The 18,364-nt window shown below is 63.3% G+C and overlaps 1 protein-coding gene across 1 annotated transcript; it reads left to right on the forward strand.

The window, feature by feature from the left end:
• Window positions 4,081–16,912, forward strand: LAD1 (ladinin 1). Its single transcript, XM_018060885.1, has 10 exons — window positions 4,081–4,413; window positions 11,746–11,859; window positions 12,850–13,540; window positions 14,079–14,189; window positions 14,486–14,529; window positions 15,417–15,489; window positions 15,574–15,711; window positions 15,948–16,034; window positions 16,244–16,324; window positions 16,497–16,912. Exons 1-10 carry the CDS (start codon window positions 4,376–4,378, stop codon window positions 16,500–16,502), a joined length of 1,383 nt encoding a protein of 460 aa, XP_017916374.1. The 5' UTR covers window positions 4,081–4,375; the 3' UTR covers window positions 16,503–16,912.

The following is an 18,364-nucleotide window of genomic DNA, read 5'->3' on the forward strand; positions in this document are numbered from 1 at the left end:
TAAAAAAGTATTAATTTGGGAAAATCCAAAGTCAGGAACCACTGCCCTGCATTCTTTAGGGTGTGGGTCTTGCCCCTCATGTGGGAACTGACGCGTCAGGCTGACTCACAACCCTCCTGGCCCGAGGCCCACCAGTCCCCACTCTGGCTCCTGGGGAAAAAGGAGCTTCCTATGTAGACAGGAGTTGGAGGCTGGGAATCCCAGAGCCTGGCGTCTTCCTTTGGAGGGGAAGAGAAAGGGGCTCCCCCTCCCGCTGCCTGTGGTGTCTTGAAAATGCCTGTCCTGGAGCAGGGGTCCCTGGGCTGGCAAGCCCTGTCTTCTTGGATTCTTCCGGGGGAAGTGGCCACTGCAGGCTCACAGTCACTAAGGTTCCCTGAACCAACCTCTAATTTTATGAACTAGGGGGTTGCAATTCAATATCTTGTAATAATGCACAGCAGAGAATAACCTGAACGCAAGAGAATAATTGTATGTCCGTGTCACTGGATCATCTTGCTGCATATCTGAGACTAACATGGCACTGCGAAGCGACTGCACTTCGATTAGAAGGAGCTAGGTGATCGCAAGCACCGTTGGAGCCCCCGTGTGTCCCTTTCCAGCCAAGGCCCTGTCTCTCCCCAAAGGCAAACGCATCCTCAGTTTGTGTGTCATCCCCCTGGTGCTTCCATTGTATTTGTTTGTCAGTCTGACATAAACGCGTGCTTTCTGCTTTGAAGTTCATCAGAGGGAGAAGGCAATGGCACCCCACTCCAGTACTCCTGCCTGGAGAATCCCAGGCATGGAGGAGCCTGGCGGGCTGCCGTCTATGGGGCCGCACAGAGTCGGACACAACTTAGCAGCAGCACAGAGGCAGAGATTGTAGTAAGAGAGAAAAATGACAAACTACCAACCTTTATTCACCCATTTTCTTGTGAACAGACCTCTGGGTGGTCTCCAGAATTTTCTGACTGTAACCAGTGCTGCTCAGAGAGTCCTGTTGGCGCCTGCGGTCACAGTGCCGGCCAGCAGCCCTCACAGGGTTGTACCACGGATGCTCTTGCAGCAACTTACCATCAAGGTGACCCCGATCCTGGAGAAGATGGGTCCTGGGTGCTGAGAGACCCGACCCAGCCCCGACCTATGGCCTCTGGGGTTTCCTGGTCTCCTTCCCAAAGCAAGTTAGTGCCATTCTCCAAGCCTAGACATGGGTGAAGGAGGCACCCTCCTCTCCTCAGGACGCTCGGGTGTCAGGGCACTGCACGGTATGGATGTGTGGAACACCGCCCCTGCCTCCTCAGTGTCCCCTCTCCCCCTGCCTGCACGTGCCCCAGGGGCTGTGTGCTGAGCCCATGCTGGGCACCTCCCCGCTGTCTCACGGCCTCCCCATCCAGTGGGTTGGCCAGGGGCACTGCTGACCTCACGGGCTGTGGGTGGCCCCACGTTGTGCCCTCTCAGGCCCTGGGTCTCAAGATGCTGAGCCTCAGGCCCCTGGGACACCTGCCCTTATCGCCCCTCCTGCAGTGAGGGGGCACCGGGCCTTGCCCTCCACCTACGGCCAGCCCTGTGACCGCTCGGCCTTCTGGAGCTCCGCTGATGCTGCTGCCCCTCCTCTGGGCTGCCCGTGCTCAAGCCCCTCCTTTCTTTTATAGACATATAAGTAACCCCTTCGCGGTGGCCTCCCCTCTCCAGCCTGACCTCTCGACCCTCAAAGTCTCAGGGGTTTTCCCGCTCAGATGCCGTTCACCTCATTTCAGGCCTTCCCTGTTCTGTGGGGTCACAGCCAAGCCCCCCTTCCAGGTGCAGGCACCTCTCCTTGCCTTACCGCCTCCCGCTCACACCCTGCATCTTCACTTGCACCCGGTCTTGTAGCCGGTCTGTTGCCACCTTCTCTAACGAGTGAAATTGTTTCACTCAGCCTTCAAGCCCAAGCCGGGTGCCCCTGCCCTTCAAGGTGCCCCAGTCTCTCCGTTAGAATGAGTCTCTCCTGATGACACAATTTTAATTTTCATCACAGCTTGTCTTCTAAAAAAAATTATTTCCACTGGAGGATAATTGCTTTACAATACCATGTTGGTTTCTGCCATACACCAACATGAATCAGCCGTAGGTACGCGTGTCCCCTCCACCTCAACCTGTCGAGGACACAGTGTGCTGTATGCACCGCGGAGGAGTGCGTGCAAGTAGGTGCGCTTGTGCACGGCTGTGTGAGTGCAAGTTTGGGAGCACACGTGTGTGTGCCTCTCCAATGCCCGAGTGGGGGTGTCATGGCGTCAGGAACCAAGTCCCAGCATCTCTGAGTCACTGAAAGCCACCGCCGTTTGCTGACTGCAGCAGGAACTGTGTTCTCCCACAAAGCTGTGGGCTACCCCTAAGCCCTGCCAGCTGTGAGTGCCAGCCTCTGCAGATACGATCAGGGTGGGCCCTGGGCAGGGACTGGTGTCCTGATAGAAGGGGGACTTTGGACGCGGGCGCAGAGAGGCCGGCACGGCTCCCCGGGCTTCTGAAGGCAGATGAGGAGTCACGCAGCCACAGGCCCGGAGCCGCCACAAACCCTGGCAGCAGGAGGATGCAGGGCGGATCCTGCCCCAGGGTCTCTGGGGGAAGCCCCCGGAACCGTGAGAAAATGAACACCTGAGCTCTGTAGCCACCGAGCCGGTGACACTTGCTTCTGCAGCGCTGGCACTGTACGTGGATAGCGAGTGCCCAGGATGCAGAAAGGGTCTGCCCTCGCGGGCTGTAGGGGCTCTACCACGCACAAAGCTCACTTTCCCACACCTCTGGAGGGTCTGCACACCAGCCTTCCCTGTCTTTTGGTTTTGTGTCCATAGCGCCAGTGTTGGAGTTTGAACTTCTAGAGACACTCCCAACTGCTGGCTTCATGGAGTGTCCCTGGAAGGGCTGGGCTTCCAATGACAAGGGATACTTTTCTTTCTCAGTTGACAAACCAAGGGAAGGACATTTTCTGGGTCCCTGGGGACAGCAGGCGCCCCAGAAGGGGTGGCCACGAGTCCCAGCATGCAGGGGCTGGGTTGTTGCCACCCCCTCTCCCTCTCCCCCTGGAGGAGCCAGTGGCCTGGCCTGCCTTGGCCTCTGCATGGCCTTGGGTAGCTCTCACTGCTCACCCCAGGTTCACCTGCATTCAGCGGCAGACTCATTTGACCCCCACAACCTGGAAGGAAGCTGAGTAAAGTGTCATTTCTACTACCCAGAGGAGGAAACAGGTGACTGCCCGGGTCACATGGCCCATCCATGCCAGCGCCCAAAGCCTGGCCTCCAGCTCTCATTCCTTGAAAGCCGTTCAGCTCCTCTAGCCAAGAAGGAGGACTCCCTGGAGGAGGGGGTGTTTGGGGAAGGGGCTGCCTTGTGTGCCCAGGCCTTTTGCTCAGCAGCAGGCTAGCCCTTCACTGGGGATCTCAGAGATGGGAGGCACTGTAGAGACCACTAGCTCTGGACCAGCGCCCCAAGGCGGCCAGGCTGGCCGGCGAGACCCAGCAGGACGTGTCATTTCCGGCCCTCCCGCACCTGTCTTCTACTGGTGTCGGAGGTTGCACCTCCTTCCTCTGGGAGCGGCAACAGCTCTGGTGCGCAGGGAAGAGAAGATTCCTCTGCTAGGCACTGACCCTCCCTGGTCCCCTGAGGTCCTGCTGGATGGGAGGCGCGCGCAGCGGACATGCACCTAAAGGGAGCCAGGTGGTACCTCACTCGCTCCAGAGCTCCCACGCTACTCTCCTGCTCGCTGTTCCCCGGGGGGAAGCCGGCCGGGTTCAACCCCCTGCCCCGCCAGCCCGAAGCCTTGGCTTCCCCGGAGCCCTGAGCGCTGCGTGTGCAGAAGGGATCCCGGCTCTTCTTTCTGGAGAGGCGGGCTTTGCACGGGGCGTGCCCGCAGTTTTCCGCGCCCCGCGCGCTCCTGGGGAGAGCTCTTGCTCCGGACCCAAGATGCGCGCCTGCCCGCTCGCTTCCCAGCTGGGTTTCGCGTGGTCGAGCCGGTCGGCGGGCGGAGAGCGGGCTTGACCCGGGGCACCCTACTCCCGGTCGGGCACCCGCGGGAGGGGGCGGCCCGGCGGGCTGGTTCGACAGGTTCCGAGCAGGAAGTCTCGGTCCCCACCCTGGGCGGCCGCCCCGCCCCGCGCGGCCTGGGCGCCTGTCCGCCCGTCCATCCGTCCGTCTGTCCCTCGGTGTGGCGACCGGTCTAGGGCGCAGGACCGGGAGGCCGGGGTGGGGACCGGGGAGGCTCCGTCCGCGACGCCCCCAGCCGCAGGCCAATCCGAGGCGGCAGGCGGGGCGGCTGCGCGGCGGCGCGGGCGCGGCCCGGGATAAGAGGCCAGGGGAGCCTACCTGGGCCGCGGGCGGGGCGCGGGGCGGCGCGGAGTGGACGGGACGCGCGGCGGTCTGCGGCATGTCGGTCAGCAGGAAGAGCTGGGCCGCTCTGTCCAGGTGAGCCGGGGCCCTGACTGCTCCGGGGGCCACAGGGTCGGGGCCACGCCGCCCAGCCCCCGGGTTCCGGCCCTCCTTCCTCCTTGGGGACGCAGGCCCGAGCAGGCTGCCTGCGGAGGGCTGTCCAGCCCGGAGAGGCCGCTCTGGGGGCTGGGGAGGCGTTCAGGAGGTAAACGGCCAAGTCTCAGCTTCTGAGCCGCCCCTGACTGCCTGTCTTTCTCTGGAGAGTCCGAGAGGCCCCTCCCGGGAGAAGGCGGCCACACTGCCTCGCAGGGTCAGTGAGCAGGCTGAGCAGGCAGGTGCCCTCCCAGGGATGAGGCTCAGGCTCTGGGCGCAGTGTTTCGGGGTGCTGTAGGGGCTGGGACCCTCACGCTTGGCCCTCTCCCTCTCTGTGCTTCAGTCTTCACTCACGAGCGGGGCCTTCAAAGGGTCCAGGGACTGGGTGTCTCATCCTTGTCTCCTGGACATCTAGTCAGGGTCAGAGAAGCCTGGGGGGGGTGGGTGTCCAGGAGGCAGCACCCTCATGCGATTGATGACCCCTGAACTCCTCTTGGGGTCCCCCCAAAAGCATCTCCTGACCCCCCCCGCCCCACACCATCCCCAGAAGACTGAGGCCCATATAGTGGACGGGCAGGAGCTGGGTCCCTACTCCTTGACCCAATGGCTCTTGCTGGTAGAAATTGGCCCCAGGCGGGCTTTTGGGTGGTGAGGCCAGGCTGCCTCTGCAGGTGTGGGCAGCCCCTCCCATCAGGACCTTGACCCTCCCCTCCCTCCAGCCGCCAAGGGCCCCAAGCTCCAGGGACCCCCCATGGCAGCACCACCCCCCCAGGGCTGGGGTCCCCCTGGACTCTGTCCTCGCTGCTCCGCAGCAGAGGCCTGTGGGGTCTGGAGAGGGGAGGACACACCCCAAGAAAGGAGGCGCTTGGTGCTCTGGACGGGGGCCCAGCGTCTCAGAGGCCAGTCACACCCAGGGAGGGTCTGTGCAGAGGGTGGGGCTGGCAGTCAAGGTCTTGGACTCTGCGTGTGGGTCTGATGCGGGAGTGTCTGTGTTTCCAGGCAGGGCCTGTCTGTATTCGTGTGTGCGTATGCACACGCACGTGTGGGCCTTGCGTAGTGCGGAGAAGTCGGGGTGGGTGGGAGGTTCTGACATTGCCGTTTGGGCCTTGGGCATTTGCGTCCGCTCAGATGTCCACTGAGGATGGCGGTGCAGGGTCTGTTCTTCGCTGGCTCTCTGCTCAGAGGCCCCAGGCTCCTGTGGCTGCAGGGTGGGCTCGAGTGCCCTGGGGAAGCTGCCCTGCCTCCCCAGCGCCCTGGGCAGCCGCAGCTTGCCCAGGAGGCAGCTGGAGCTGGGACCCTCCGCCCCACTCCCGAGAACAAGCCCCAGCTGGCAGAGGGAAGGGCTGTGAGTCACCATCAACCGAGCTCCCAAGGCGAGGGTGGGGGGTGCTGAGGAGGGGGCGAGGAGCATGGCTCCAGGCAGGGCCCAGGTGGGCAGCGGAGGGACAGCGGGCCCCCCATCCTTGGCGCCAGGTTGAAATACAGACACCCAGCCCTGTATGGGCACCTGGCGCCCTGCCCTCTCCTCCCCATGAGGCGGGGCGGGCCTGTCTGCGGGGGGTGAGGGTGGGTCAGGTGCCCAGGACAGAGCGGCGGGGGGTTAATCATTTCCCTGCCTGGCCTCCCGCAGCCCTGCCACCTCCCAAGCTGCCTGGTTCTCCCTGGCACCTCTCCCTAGACCATCAGGGCTGGAGGGGGTCTCACCGACCACTGACAGTGGCCCCTCGCCTGGGGAGTCTGGCTCCCCTCAGGCAGCACACTGGCCCCGGGTCACAGGGCCTGGTGTCAGGCCTGCACCTGCTCTTCCCCTCTCAAGGTCTGCACGTCCTGCCCTTTGAGCCTGGGCCTCCACGGAACGCCCCGGGGCAGCCCTGTGTCCTCCCCTGCTAACCCTCCCCAGGCAGCTGAGCCCTGACCTGTCACACAGCAAATTTCTGTGTGCAATTCCCTTAGGAAGGAAGGGTTCTGCTGGTCAACCTGCCCGCAGGGACACCCCTGCCCTCAGCTGCTGACCATGGGCAGGGCGGACTCAGGAAGAAGGGTCTGGGGGAGGGAGCTGAACTGGCTCTCCCCAGGACAGCGGGCAGGGAGTTTCCCGAACCACAGAAGGGAACAGGAGATCCCTTCCTCTAAGGATGGAGCGTGGGGGCTGGCAGGCCTGGGTGGGGGGAGGTGCAGGGGCAGCTGCTGGGGCTTCAGTTGGTGGCCTTGGCTGGGACCCCCTGGGTGTCAGCGTGCACTGACCCTGGCGCTCTAGACAAGCTGTTGGCCGCTGGGTCTCCCCAAACCTGCTTCCCCAGGCTGCACCGGAGCTCAGGCGGGGCTGGGGAGTCCCACCCCTTCCGGCCCCTCCCAGGCACCCCACTCCCTCTTGACTGCTCAGCTCCTGGGCTCCTGAGAAGGTGGAGCCTCCCTGGGCATCCTTCCTGGCACTGGGCCTGTGGTTAACAGGCTGCCCTGGCTGGGAACCTCGGCTCCTTTTACTGGCCATCCTGCAGTGGGTACCTTGCTAATCCAGTGAGCCTTGGGAGCCTCATCTGCAGAATGGAGGTGCCCCCCCCACCGCATTCCTCAAGGTTGTGGGGGCCTCTTGTCAGTGGCGCCTGTGAGAACCCGGTGCTCTAGGCACATGTCAGAGCCCTCACTGCTCCCTTTGTTTATTGGTTTTCTGGTCACTGTGCTCACTGGACACGTGTGCTTCTGAGTGCTGAGCACTGCGCTGGGCCCTTTGTTCAGTCCCTCAGTCACGTTCCTGCGACCCCATGACCGCGGCAGGCCAGGCCTCCCTGTCCTTCACCAACTCCCGGAGCTCACTCAGACTCATGTCCATTGAGTTGGTGATGCCATCCAACCATCTCATCCTCTGTCGTTCCCTTCTCCTCCCGCCTTCAATCTTTCCCAGCATCAGGATATTTTTCAGTAAGTTGGCTCTTCCCATCAGGTGGCCAAAGTATTGGAGCTTCAGCTTCAACATTGGTCCTTCCAATGAATATTCAGGGTTGACTCCCTTCAGGATGGACTGGTTTGATTTCCTTGCTGTCCAAAAGACACTCAAGAGTCTTCTTCAGTACCATAATTCAAAGGCATCAATTTTTGATGCTCAGCCTTCTTTATGGTCCAATTCTCACATCCATACATGACTACTGGAAAAATCGTAACTTTGACTACATGGACCTTTGTTGGCAAAGTGATGTCTTTGTTTTTCAATGCACTATCTAGGTTTGTTACAGCTTTCCTTCTAAGGAGCAAGCATCTTTTATTTTCATGGCTGCAGTCACTGCCCACAGTGATTTTGGAGCCCAAGAAAATAAAAGCTGTTGCTCCTTCCACCTTTTCCCCATCTACTTGCCATGAAGTGATGGGACTGGATGCTGCGATCTTCGTTTTCTGAATGTTGAGCTTTAAGCCAGCTTTTTCACTCTCTTTCATCCTCATCAAGAGGCTCTTCAGTTCCTCTTCACTTTCTGCCATAAGGATGGTGTCATCTGCATATCTGAGGTTGTTGATGTTTCTCCCTGCAATCTTGATTCCAGCCTGGGCTTCATCCAGCTGCATTTTGCATGATGTAGTCTGCATATAAGTTATAGACATAAGTTATTAGAGTCTGCATATAAGTTATAAGGGTGATAATATACAGCCTTATTATACTCCTTTTCCAGTTTTGAACCAGTCCATTGTTCCATGTCCGGTTCTAACTGTTGCTTCCTGACCTGCACCCAGGTTCCTCAGGAGGCAGGTAACGTGGTCTGGTATTCCCATCTCTTAAAGAATTTTCCGCAGTTCGTTGTGATCCACACTGTCCGAGGCTTTAGCGTAGTCAATGAAGCAGAAGTAGATGTTTTTCTGGAATTCCCTTTCTTTCTCTGTGATCCAGCAGATGTTGGTAATTTGATCTCTGGTTCCTCTGCCTTTCCTAAACCCAGTTTCACAATCTGGAAGTTCACAGTTCACATCCAGTTGAAGCCTAACTTGAAGGATTTTGAGCATAACCTTAGCAGCGTGTGGAATGAATGCAGTTGTCCAGAAGTTGGAACATTCTTTGGCACTGCCCTCGGCCTTTGGGGCTTCGTATATTCATTCCTGGGGCTTTACCCGGCCCCCTGGGAGCCTGACCTCCACCCCTCCTGTCCTTCTCTCTCTTTCCTTCTCTTAAGAGGGGTAGCTCTTTGTTTGGTGGAGACAACGTTTCTCTTGGGCTGGGGGGGACGGTGTGGTTGGGGGGGGGCCACATCACTGAGGTGAGCAGTGGGGTCTTGGTGTACAGCTGGGGGTCACTTCAGGTCACCTGGGCTGACACCCTCTGGGCAAGGAGCTGCCTGGGGTGAGTCACTTCCCTGAGACTAGGCTCTGAAAGATCACACGCTGTCTGACCCAGGTTCCACCTACAAACCAGCAGCTCCCCTGAGGGCTGAGCAGCCTGCGTGGGAACAGGCTTGCTCAGGCCCAAGGAGTCCTGGGCGTTCCATCCCTATCTGGCCACAGGTGTGCTGGGGAGTCCCATCTCTGTGGGCCAGTCTCCCTGCGGGGGGTGGTCTCTCATCTCTGCAGTGCATGGCTGACCCCAAACTGTGGACTCGAGGGAGGGTCCACAGGGGGAGGGCTGACTGTGTGGACCCAGGGGAAGCCACGTGCAGGGGACCTTTCTCACTTGGACGAGGGCATTGGGGCCTGGTTGGAGGGGCCGTGGGTTCCCGTGGAGTGAGTGATGGCAGAGGCCTGGGGTGGTTCAGTTTCCACCCCGTGATCAAGGCCGTTGAGCCTGGGCTGGAGCCCTTCCCACCCACTCGGGGGGGAGTTGAGCCCTGACAGGCAGGGGCGCTGAGGTCTGTACTGCCAGCGCGCCTGACGGCCAGGTGTGGGCAGGTACCAGTGCGGGGCCTAGGGTTTGCTGCCCCTCTGTGCTCCCGTGTGCCAGGCAGAGGTCTGGTGACCTGTCAGGAGGAGCCCTGCCCCCTTCCTGGCCCCACGCTTGGCGGCATGTGTGTTCTGGGCTCCGTGGTGAATACACCCTGTCCCATGGCCTTTCCTCTCCCCATGGGACAAGCTATCCATACTTTGTTTGCAAATACCGCTTCTTGTTAACCCTTCTCAGATGCTGCATGTCACCAGCTCCTCCTTCTGGAGCCCCCTGGTTGTCTCTTGTCCAGTCGGGCTCTTTTTAAGGATCTGGGAGCATCTTTGCCCAGCACTGTCCCGGTGGGCCCCTTCCTGTGGCCCACCAGACTGGCTCCTCCCTCCTCCATCGAGTGAGTGTCTCCTCACCCTTCATGTCCTCCCGCCCCTCCACCACCACGGCTGCAGACATCTCACTGAACCCCTCCCTCCCTGATGGCCCCTAGCCTTCTAAAGGCACCACCAGGAGCTGCTCAAGCCCATTTTCCTTCATTTTTCTCGTTTCCTCGCTGGCCCCCCATCCAGCCCCCCAGCAAACCCAGTGGACTCTGCCTTCAAATTGTGTCCTGAATCCATCACTTAAGTCTCCTAGTGGCTCTCCACACAGGGAGTGAAACCGCGTCTCCCTCGGTCCCCAAGTGCCCGTCCTGGCGCCCCCTCTGCTGAGTCCAGCGTCCCCCCACCGCTGCCGCACATCCCAGCCAGGCCTGGGCTTGCGCTCTGCCAGCACACCCGGCTCCTCAGGGCTCTGTCCCCTCTGGCGCTGCCACCCCGTGTCCTTGGTCCCTCCTGTCCTTTTGCTCACGAGCGGGGGAGCCCTAGAACCCGCTTGTGTGTGGATCCTGCTCAAAAAGCGTGAGTTTACTAAACACCAGGTCAGCGAACATGACGCTGGGCCTGAACGAAGAAATCAGGGTGGTGGTGTGGCTCCTGCCCCTTTCAGGGAGGAGGACTGGGGAGGTGCAGGGAAGTGACCCCCCCTTAGGTGGAGGGATCAAGCAGGCTGTCTGACCTGGCCCTGCAGAAGTCTCCCCAGGGGCCGGGGGCTCTTTCCTTTAGGAAGCTTCTTAGGTTTTATGTCATTCAGTTGATAAAATTTGTGGGTTTCCCCCTGGAAACGTGCCTGCTCCTCCCGTGATACTTCTTCCGTGGTTGCATGCGAGGCTCTGTAGAGGCAGGCGAGGCCGCGGTAGGAACAGGGCAGTGGAGAGGCTGGGGAACAGGTTTAGGCGCTGACCAGGCGGGGGCCTTACCACCCTGCAGTGATGCTGGGAGGCGAGAGGGTGGCCTTCCCAGACAGTGCTGGATGGTACCCCCGGCCCACACAGCCCGGAGCTTCTCCTGCGGCCCCTCGGGAAGCTCCACCTCCTTCCCGCGCGGGCCCCGCCTCCCTCCCCGGGGGCCCCGCCCCTGGCCTCGAGGCCATCCTGTCCCCCCTGCTGAAGTCCAGCCCTTTCCCTCCTGGGGCAGAGCGGGGGTCACTTCCCTTTCTCGGTGTTTGGCGGGTGGGTCTGTGACCCCACAGTTCCCAGTGACAGGCTGGCCCAGCTCAGTTCCTCAGAGATTCTTTGTTCTTTGGCTAGAATCGGGGTGGGGGGCTGGGGGGAAGGTAGGTGCTTGGGCAGGTGGGTGAAGATGACTGGTGGGAGGCTGGGGCAGGGCGCTGTAGGGACATGGGGCTGGAGGCGGGATGGTGGAAGGCAGGGTCGGGGCATGGCTATGAGGGGGCCTGGCTCAGAGAGGGCCTGTGAGGGACTGTGGCTGGGAGAATGACCAGGGGCCAAAGGCAGGCTGTGCCCCTCGCTCCTGCCCATGGGAGGGCTGGGAAGGCTGGTTTTCGGAGGTGACGGAGGCTGACGGAGCGCCTAGGTGGTGAGGGAAGTGATGCTGGGTTCCCCTTTGGGGATGGCTGGTTCATCTGGGATCTCTGTCTGGGGGGCTGGGACGTCCCGGGGGAGCTGGGGAGCTGGGGTGTTTCTCAGTAACTGTTCATCTAAGAGCCTCAGATCAAAGCCGGGCTCTGCCAGGTTCACCTGCCTCCTTCGGGCCGAGCAGTGACCACCCTGCCACGTCCCTGGGAGCCCAGGCAGGGTGGACCCCCATTGCAGTGGGGGCGCAGGGGCGCCCGTATGGGTGGACCCCCATTGCAGTGGGGGCGCGGGGGCGCCCGTGCGGGTGGACCCCCATTGCAGTGGGGGCGCGGGGACGCCCATGCGGGTGGACCCCGATTGCAGCGGGGATGCAGGACACCCAGGCGAGTAGACCCCAGTTCCAGTGGGTGTGCAGGGTGAAGTCCGGCCCGCCGGCCCCTCCCCACAATGCTGGCCAGCGGGATGCTCTGGGCATCAGCCTGAGGCTGCGCTGACCCCCTGTCCCCCACAGCCTGACCCGGCAGTGGACCCTGGAGGACGAGGAGGAACAGGAGCGAGAACGCCGGCGGCGACACCGGAACCTGAGCTTTGCCGCGGATGATGAGGACCCGCCGGCCCCTGAGAGGTGTGGGTGGGAGGCGGGACCCCAGTGAGGATGGACCAGCCGCCCCTGCCTGGGGAGCGGGCTGGCCTTCTGCAGGCCCCACCCTGGTCGGGACGGCAGTCAGGACCAGCGTGGATGAGCTGGGCGGCTCTTGCTGGGCGTTTTATCAGCACAGCTCATCCTTCCACGCTCCTGAGAGGGTGCTAACCCTCCTCACGGGTGGGCAGCAGTCAGCGAGTGTGCAGCTCGAGCACCGGGGGCAGGGCCTGGGGGTTGTTGGGCCCTGGGCTGACCATGCCCCTTCAGCCCAGACCCCTCCCGCTAGCGGACTCCCAAGGTCTCTGATGGGAAGGAGGCGCTGCTGGTCTGACCAGCCCCGAGGCTGAGCGCCGTGACAGGCCTGTCCGAGGGGATGGGGCCCACTTGGGGGACGTGTCTCCTCTTGCCTCGAAAAAAGCCCAGTTTGCAGATCTGGCAGCGGGCTCAGCCAGCAAGTGAACTCACCTGAGCCATGGGCGGGCGGGTGGAGGCACAGGAGGGGCCCCTCTGCTGCAGGCCAGGTTTGGGGCCGCCTCATGTGGTGTTCCCTGGAGAGGGGGCCGTGGGGTGTGCGGCCTGCATTGCCCCCACGTGGCCGCAGAGGCGCAGAGGCGCAGAGGCCTGGGTGCCACTCCTGGTTCCCTGCCCTGCGCCGTGTGACTCAGGCCAGCTCCCTGCCCGTCTGTGCTCCTCATCTGTAAGCGGCAGGGCCTGACACAGGAGAGGTGTTTGTTGAACATGGAGTGGTTGCACCTTACAGGCGTTTATAATTTTTTTAAAGCCTCTTGTGATTTGTTCAGATGATACCTCAGAAGCCCGATGGGTAAAGCAGATGGAAGCGATCCTGATTTAAGGGACAGTCGTTCAAGGGGTTGGGAGGGCACCGAGCACCCCGAGGTGTCCCCCTGGGTTGGGTGCTCACGGGGTCTTTCCAGCCTCTGACTGTCTCCCGCCATCTCCCTTCCGACTCAGACTGCTGAGCGAGGAGGAAGCAGAGGGGCCCCAGCCACCAGCCCCAGACCCCAGAGATGAGGAGGATGTCCGGGCCGTCCTGAGGACGCGGCAGGAACGGAGGCAGAGGCGCCGGGAGGCCCCCCTCTCGGAGCTGCGGGAGGCCCCCGTCTCGGAGCCGCGGGAGGCCAGGCATCCACCCCCGGCCCCCGAGGAGCGGGTGCAGTCGCCATCTGGCCGGAGACTGAGCCCGCAGCGCGGCTCCACGGATGAGGGGGGCCTGGCAGGCAGGGAGCCTGCGGGCTCCGAGAAGCCGCCTGCTGCAGGGAAGACACTTCAGCTGGAAGTGAGCCTGGATCCTGAGACCCCCAGCCCCAGTAAATGCTCCGTGTCCCAGAAGATTGCTGTGCTGGATGAGAGAGCCTTCTCAGGAAAGAGGGTGGTTCCAGACAAAGCCAGTGTCTCGGAGAAGAGACTGGTATCTGAGAAAGCCACTGTCTTCGAGAAGACGCTGGCCCCCCAGACACAGCTGGCCCCAGGCAGGGCCATGGCCCCAGCGCAGCCCCAGGCCCGGGAGCACCCAGCCTCAGTGGAGCGCCCGCCCAGCCCCAGGGGGCAGCGGGGTGCTGGGGGCGCTGGGCCTGAGAAGGAGCCTGAGTCCTCGGCGGGGCCTCTGCCCCGGGCTGGCAGCCTCCCGCCTGTCACTCTGCAGGTGCGCAATGCCCCCTACCTCCCTGTCCTCCTGGCATCTCCGGCGGCCTCCCCGTCTCCTGTCCTCCCAGCATCCCTGCTGGCCTCCCCGTCTCCTGTCCTCCCAGCATCCCTGGTGGCCTCCCCGTCTCCTGTCCTCCCAGCATCTCCGGCGGCCTCCCCATTTCCTGTCCTCCCGGCATCTCTGGCTGCCTCTCTGTTTCCTGTCCTCCTCCCTCCAGGCCAGCCCCAGCTGTGTCTCCTCTCCCCGCCTGCTCCGCCACCCGCAGGACAGGGGACTGAGCTGCAGTCTCACCTGGCACCCTCATCCTAGACCTAGACTCCAGGGAAGCCTCAGATGCTTCCAGAAGCCCCCTGCCCCCGGAAGCCCTGTCCGCTGGCCTGGCCCTGGGCCTGTGGCCGCACCCCCGCAGCCGAGGCAGTGGGCGGGAGCAGAGGACTGGCCTACTGCCACTGCCCCGCAGCTGCTGGGTGAGCCGGGCCCGTGGGGGCTCTGGGCTGCCTGTCCTCCGGCGTGACTCGCCCCCTGCTCTGTCCAGGTGAGGACCCCCAGCATGGAGGCTGAGGCAGAGCCCCCCTCGCCGACACAGGCCTCGCCCACCTTCAGCAGCGCCCTGCAGCGCTCCAGCCCCCGTACCATCTCCTTCAGGGTAAGCCTGGCTGCCATGGGCCCCTCGATGCAGGGCTCGGGGCAGTGGGGAGGCAGGCAGGAGGCACCCCGAGAAGATCTGGGGGCGTCAAGGGGGGTCTGTTGACCTGGCTTGATAGGAGGGGCCATGCCCTAGGCCCGAGGCGGGTCTTCCATGGGGGTGTGGCCGGGGTCTGTGCAGAGGGGTGTTGGGTGGGGAGACCCCAGGGCGGGCTGCGTTCTGAGAGCTGAGTCCTCTCTTGTGGAGGCTGTGGCTGCCATGGACCCTACTCACTGGCACCTTCCTTTTCTTTCCAGATGAGCCCCCGGAGAGACAGCTCAGAGGTGGCCTTAACCCGCAGGTCAGGGCCTAGGGGCCCTGGGGCTCATCTGCCGTGGGGCTGAGGCCCGAGGTGCAGCAAGGGGAGAGTCCGGCTGCCTGGAGGGGGCGGGCGGGAGGGGACATCCTGAGCCACTGGGTGCCCAGGGCGGGGAGTGGGTGCACCAGGGTTGTTTGAGTCAAGCACTGGGGATTCATGCATGCAGGCTGCACCATCTGCCCCGAGACTGTCTCTGAGGCCAGCGGTTCTGGGCAAGGCCGGGGGGCATGGGGCACACAGTGGATGAGGGGGTCGCTGCCCTCGCATCAGAGTGAGACGTGCAGGAACCATGGGGCATGGAGGTTCTGAGGGTTCCGGAGCCTCTTGCAGTCAGGGGAGCTCAGCCTGTGAGAGTGGGGTGAGGGCACAGGGTGGCAGGCGTCAGGGGGCGTGAGGTGGGGAGAGCTCTGCAGGCAGCTCTGGACGGAGGGTTGGTGAAAGGAGGGGCTTGGAGTGGAGTCCACATGGAGGTCAGCTGGCCAGCGCAGCAGCATGGGTTGCAGGGTGGGGGCGCCAGGGTCAGGAGGGCATCAGACCCAGGTCATGAGCCTTTCACACTGCCTGTGCCTGAGGGCAGGATGGGGTTGATCTGGGATGGGGGGCCTGGGGGCTGGGGGGGTGGAAGGTGGAGAGAGGGGAGCAGCTTATGAGGCGGGACTGACTCCACGGGGCAGGGACAGCAGCTGTTTCTGGCCTGGGGTGTCCTGTCGAATGGACTGTGTCTCGGGAGGACAAGGAGCGCCCACAGTCTGTATACGGAGGCCGCATTCTCTTTGCCTGAGTGAGGTGGGGCACAGGGGCAGGCCTGGTGTCCCGTGGGCAGGCAGGGCCTCACCGACTTTGTCTTGCCCTGTCTTCCTGCCCTGCAGCGCCAGCGTGAGGATCCCGGCTAGCTCAGTCAAATTAGGCCCGAAGCTGGAGCGATACCACTCAGCCATACAGGTGAGCGGGCCGGGCCCTGGAGTGTGCTGGGCATGCCAGGGCCCTCACACTCCAGGGTCAGCAGCCTGTGCTTTCTGCCCCCAGAGATCAGGGTCTGTCAAGAGTTCAAGCCCGTCCCGCACCGAGTTCCTCGTGGCTCCTGTGGATGTCGCCAGCAAGCGCCACCTCTTCGAGAAAGAGCTGGTGGGCCAGAGCCGAGAGGGCCCAGCCTCCAGCCGCAAGGTGAGTGGCTCTGGCCCACCAGGCGTCTGCAGGCCACTGAGCCTGGGGTCTGCAGAGCTGGAGCCTGGGGACTGCGGGACCGCTCCGTGCTTTCCCGGCCATGTCTGTTGCTGAGCCCCCAGCCCAGCTGTGCACACATCTCCAGGGGAGGGTCCCGTGGCCTGGCTGTGTGGATGTGGTGAGGGGGACCCTCTGGAGATGCCAGCCTGGCCGCAAGGTAGGAGCTCTCTTCTCAGGAGAACTTGCAGCTCTCAGGGGTGGTGACGTCACGGCTCAACCTGTGGATCAGCAGGACCCAGGAGTCAACACAGCAGGGCCCGCAGGTACCGCGGATGCCCCTCTGCCCCCAGTCTCCCTGCAGGCCACACGTAGCGGGATGACCTGTCAGGGGAGGGACAGCCCCGAGCTCAGTGGAGATGCTCTGCACGCGGGACGGCTGTGGGGAAGCCTGCCAGTCAGAGGGCGGAAGGAGGAAGGGGCAGGCCAGGGGGCTCTGTGGCAGCCTGAGCCTGGTCTCTGTCCTGATGCCCAGAACCAGGAGACGCAGAGAGAGTCAGCAGCTGGCAGGAGGCCCCAGTGGAGGAAGAAACCAGAGCCCCCGCTGGGTGCCGAGGTGTGTGGGGGCCCAGGGGCTGGGGCGGCTGTCCCTGGAGAACGCGGGCCGGTAGGCGCCCACACCTCTACCGCAGGCCTTGGCTCTGCCCAGCATGGGGGGACTGGGGAAAAGGGAGTGTCCCTGCCCCACCCCGGGAACCCCCTTGTCCTGACTGCTTTCGGTCCCGCAGGTGTGAGAAGCCAGCCTCAGGCCAGCAGCTGTGCCGGCCACCTCTCCCGCCCGCGTTCTGCCTTGGACCCGGGAGGACGCTGGCTGGCATCTTCCCCACAGCCCTGTGGGTGCAGGCGTGCCCCGCGCCTTGTCTGGCTGCGGGCACTGCGCGTCTGCACAGCCTCGCCACCCTGTCCACATGGGTCCTCCTCCTCCGGGGCCGTCGGGTGGCACCGGTGTCTCCGTGCGCCTCTCCTGGCGCCCCCGCCGTCCTTGCACTGCCTGCCGGGCTGGAGGAGCCGCGCTGACCCCTCCCAGGCCCTGCCTTGCTCCCCTTCACGCCCTGCCTGCTGCCCTGGCCAAGCCGTCCTGTGCGCCCTCCCCACTCTCAGGAAAAGGTTGATAAACTCATTCACTCTCAGGTGTGACCAGTGATACCTAAAAGATCATTCTTTCCGGAAGCTTTGCTTTTCAGTGGAGACTAAATGCCACGGGGAGGGTGTTTGGGCTGTGGGGGCCCGAGGGGGGCAGGCAGTCGTGTGCCAGCAGCCTCTGTGGCCACAGCCCAGCACACCTGCCCCCAAACCCAGTTCTCCGCTCCCCTGCCCTCCTGAGCCAGGGTGGATGCTGAGCTGCGCGTAGAACAAGCAGCCAGAGCCAGCCTGGTGCCGTCAGCCCTGCGCGCTGTGTGTGGCTGAGGGGGTGTGTGTGGGGCGTACGTGTGTGTGCACACAAGTGTGTGTGGCTGAGGGTGTGTGTGTGTGGGGTGTGCGTGTGTGTGCGCACAAGTCTGTGTGTGGCTGGGGGTGTGTGTGTGTATGTGAGTGTGAGCATGCGCACACAAGTGTGTGTGTGGCTTAGGGTGTGTGTGTGTGCACAAGTGTGTGTGTGGCTGAGGGTGTGTGTGTGCGCGCGCGCACAAGTCCGTGTGTGGCCCACACCTCTCCCCATCACTAGACTACATTAGAACCCTGCTCTTAGGTGTCTGCTTGGGTTTCTCTGGAGTCAGTGACACCCCACACCCCCTTTGCCCCAGCCTCCCTGTGGGCCTGGTCCTGAGGGTGGCTCCCGTCCCGCTTCCTGGGGCCAGGGACGGAAGGGCCTCGGGGCCCCACCTGTGAACCCAGACTGGCCCGCCTCCAGCAGGAGGTCTCGCGTGGCCAGCCCCGTGCCCACCCAGAGCTGGGGGCAGCGGGACCCGGAGGCCCTGGCCAGCCACCCCCACCCACCACCACACGTGCAACCCCAGAGTTCCTGGACGGAGCCAGGAGGGCTGGGCTGGGCACCCCCAGAGAGGCAGGCCCCGCCCTACGCTGTCCCACCAGGAACTCGGTCAGCAAGCGACCGAGAGGTGCTGAGCGCTCACGTGCTACACTCGGGAAGGTCCTGGCGGGTGGCTTTGCCCAGCACAGCAGAGCCCTCCCTCCAGCATGGGGGTCCAAGAGGGGCCCAAGGGGTCTCGGCCCACTTGGCCCTGGGTCTGGGCGTCTGGCACTGCTGTCCCTGGGGGGAGCCCTTGGTGCCCATCGGGGCTGCCTGGGCAGGGTGCGGAGGGCAGCACCCCGCCACCCACCCCCTTGCACTCCCTCATCTACACACGAAGGCCCTGCACTCACCCTTCTGAGGGAGAAGTGTGCCCAGGGCGGCCTCAGGGTGGCATGTGAGGACAGCACGCAGCCTGGGCGCCCGCCTGACAGGCTGCAGAGGGGGTGCCCCGCTCCCGGTGGGGGCAGCACAGGCTCTCCCGCCCGGGGCCTCCTGCGGTGCTCAGGGCTGCGGGCACCGTCTCTGTGTCCTCATGCCTCTCTGTAAGCTCGGGGAGGTGACTTCACCTTGTGTGCAAGGGCAGGGCGTCCGGGGCAGGCCAGCTGTGGCGGCTGCAGTGAC

Source organism: Capra hircus, chromosome 16, assembly GCF_001704415.2.
Source record: "Capra hircus breed San Clemente chromosome 16, ASM170441v1, whole genome shotgun sequence".
In the NCBI taxonomy this organism is placed as follows: Eukaryota; Metazoa; Chordata; class Mammalia; order Artiodactyla; family Bovidae; genus Capra; species Capra hircus.

What these genes read in the sequence shown, in the direction of transcription:
- LAD1 (XM_018060885.1), top strand. Translation starts at nt 4,376, where the DNA reads ATGTCGGTCAGCAGGAAGAGCTGGGCCGCTCTGTCCAG. An exon ending in GCCCAGCCTCCAGCCGCAAG is followed by an intron (nt 15,712 to 15,947) that starts GTGAGTGGCTCT and finishes CTCTCTTCTCAG; the next exon opens with GAGAACTTGCAGCTCTCAGG. An exon ending in CAACACAGCAGGGCCCGCAG is followed by an intron (nt 16,035 to 16,243) that starts GTACCGCGGATG and finishes CCTGATGCCCAG; the next exon opens with AACCAGGAGACGCAGAGAGA.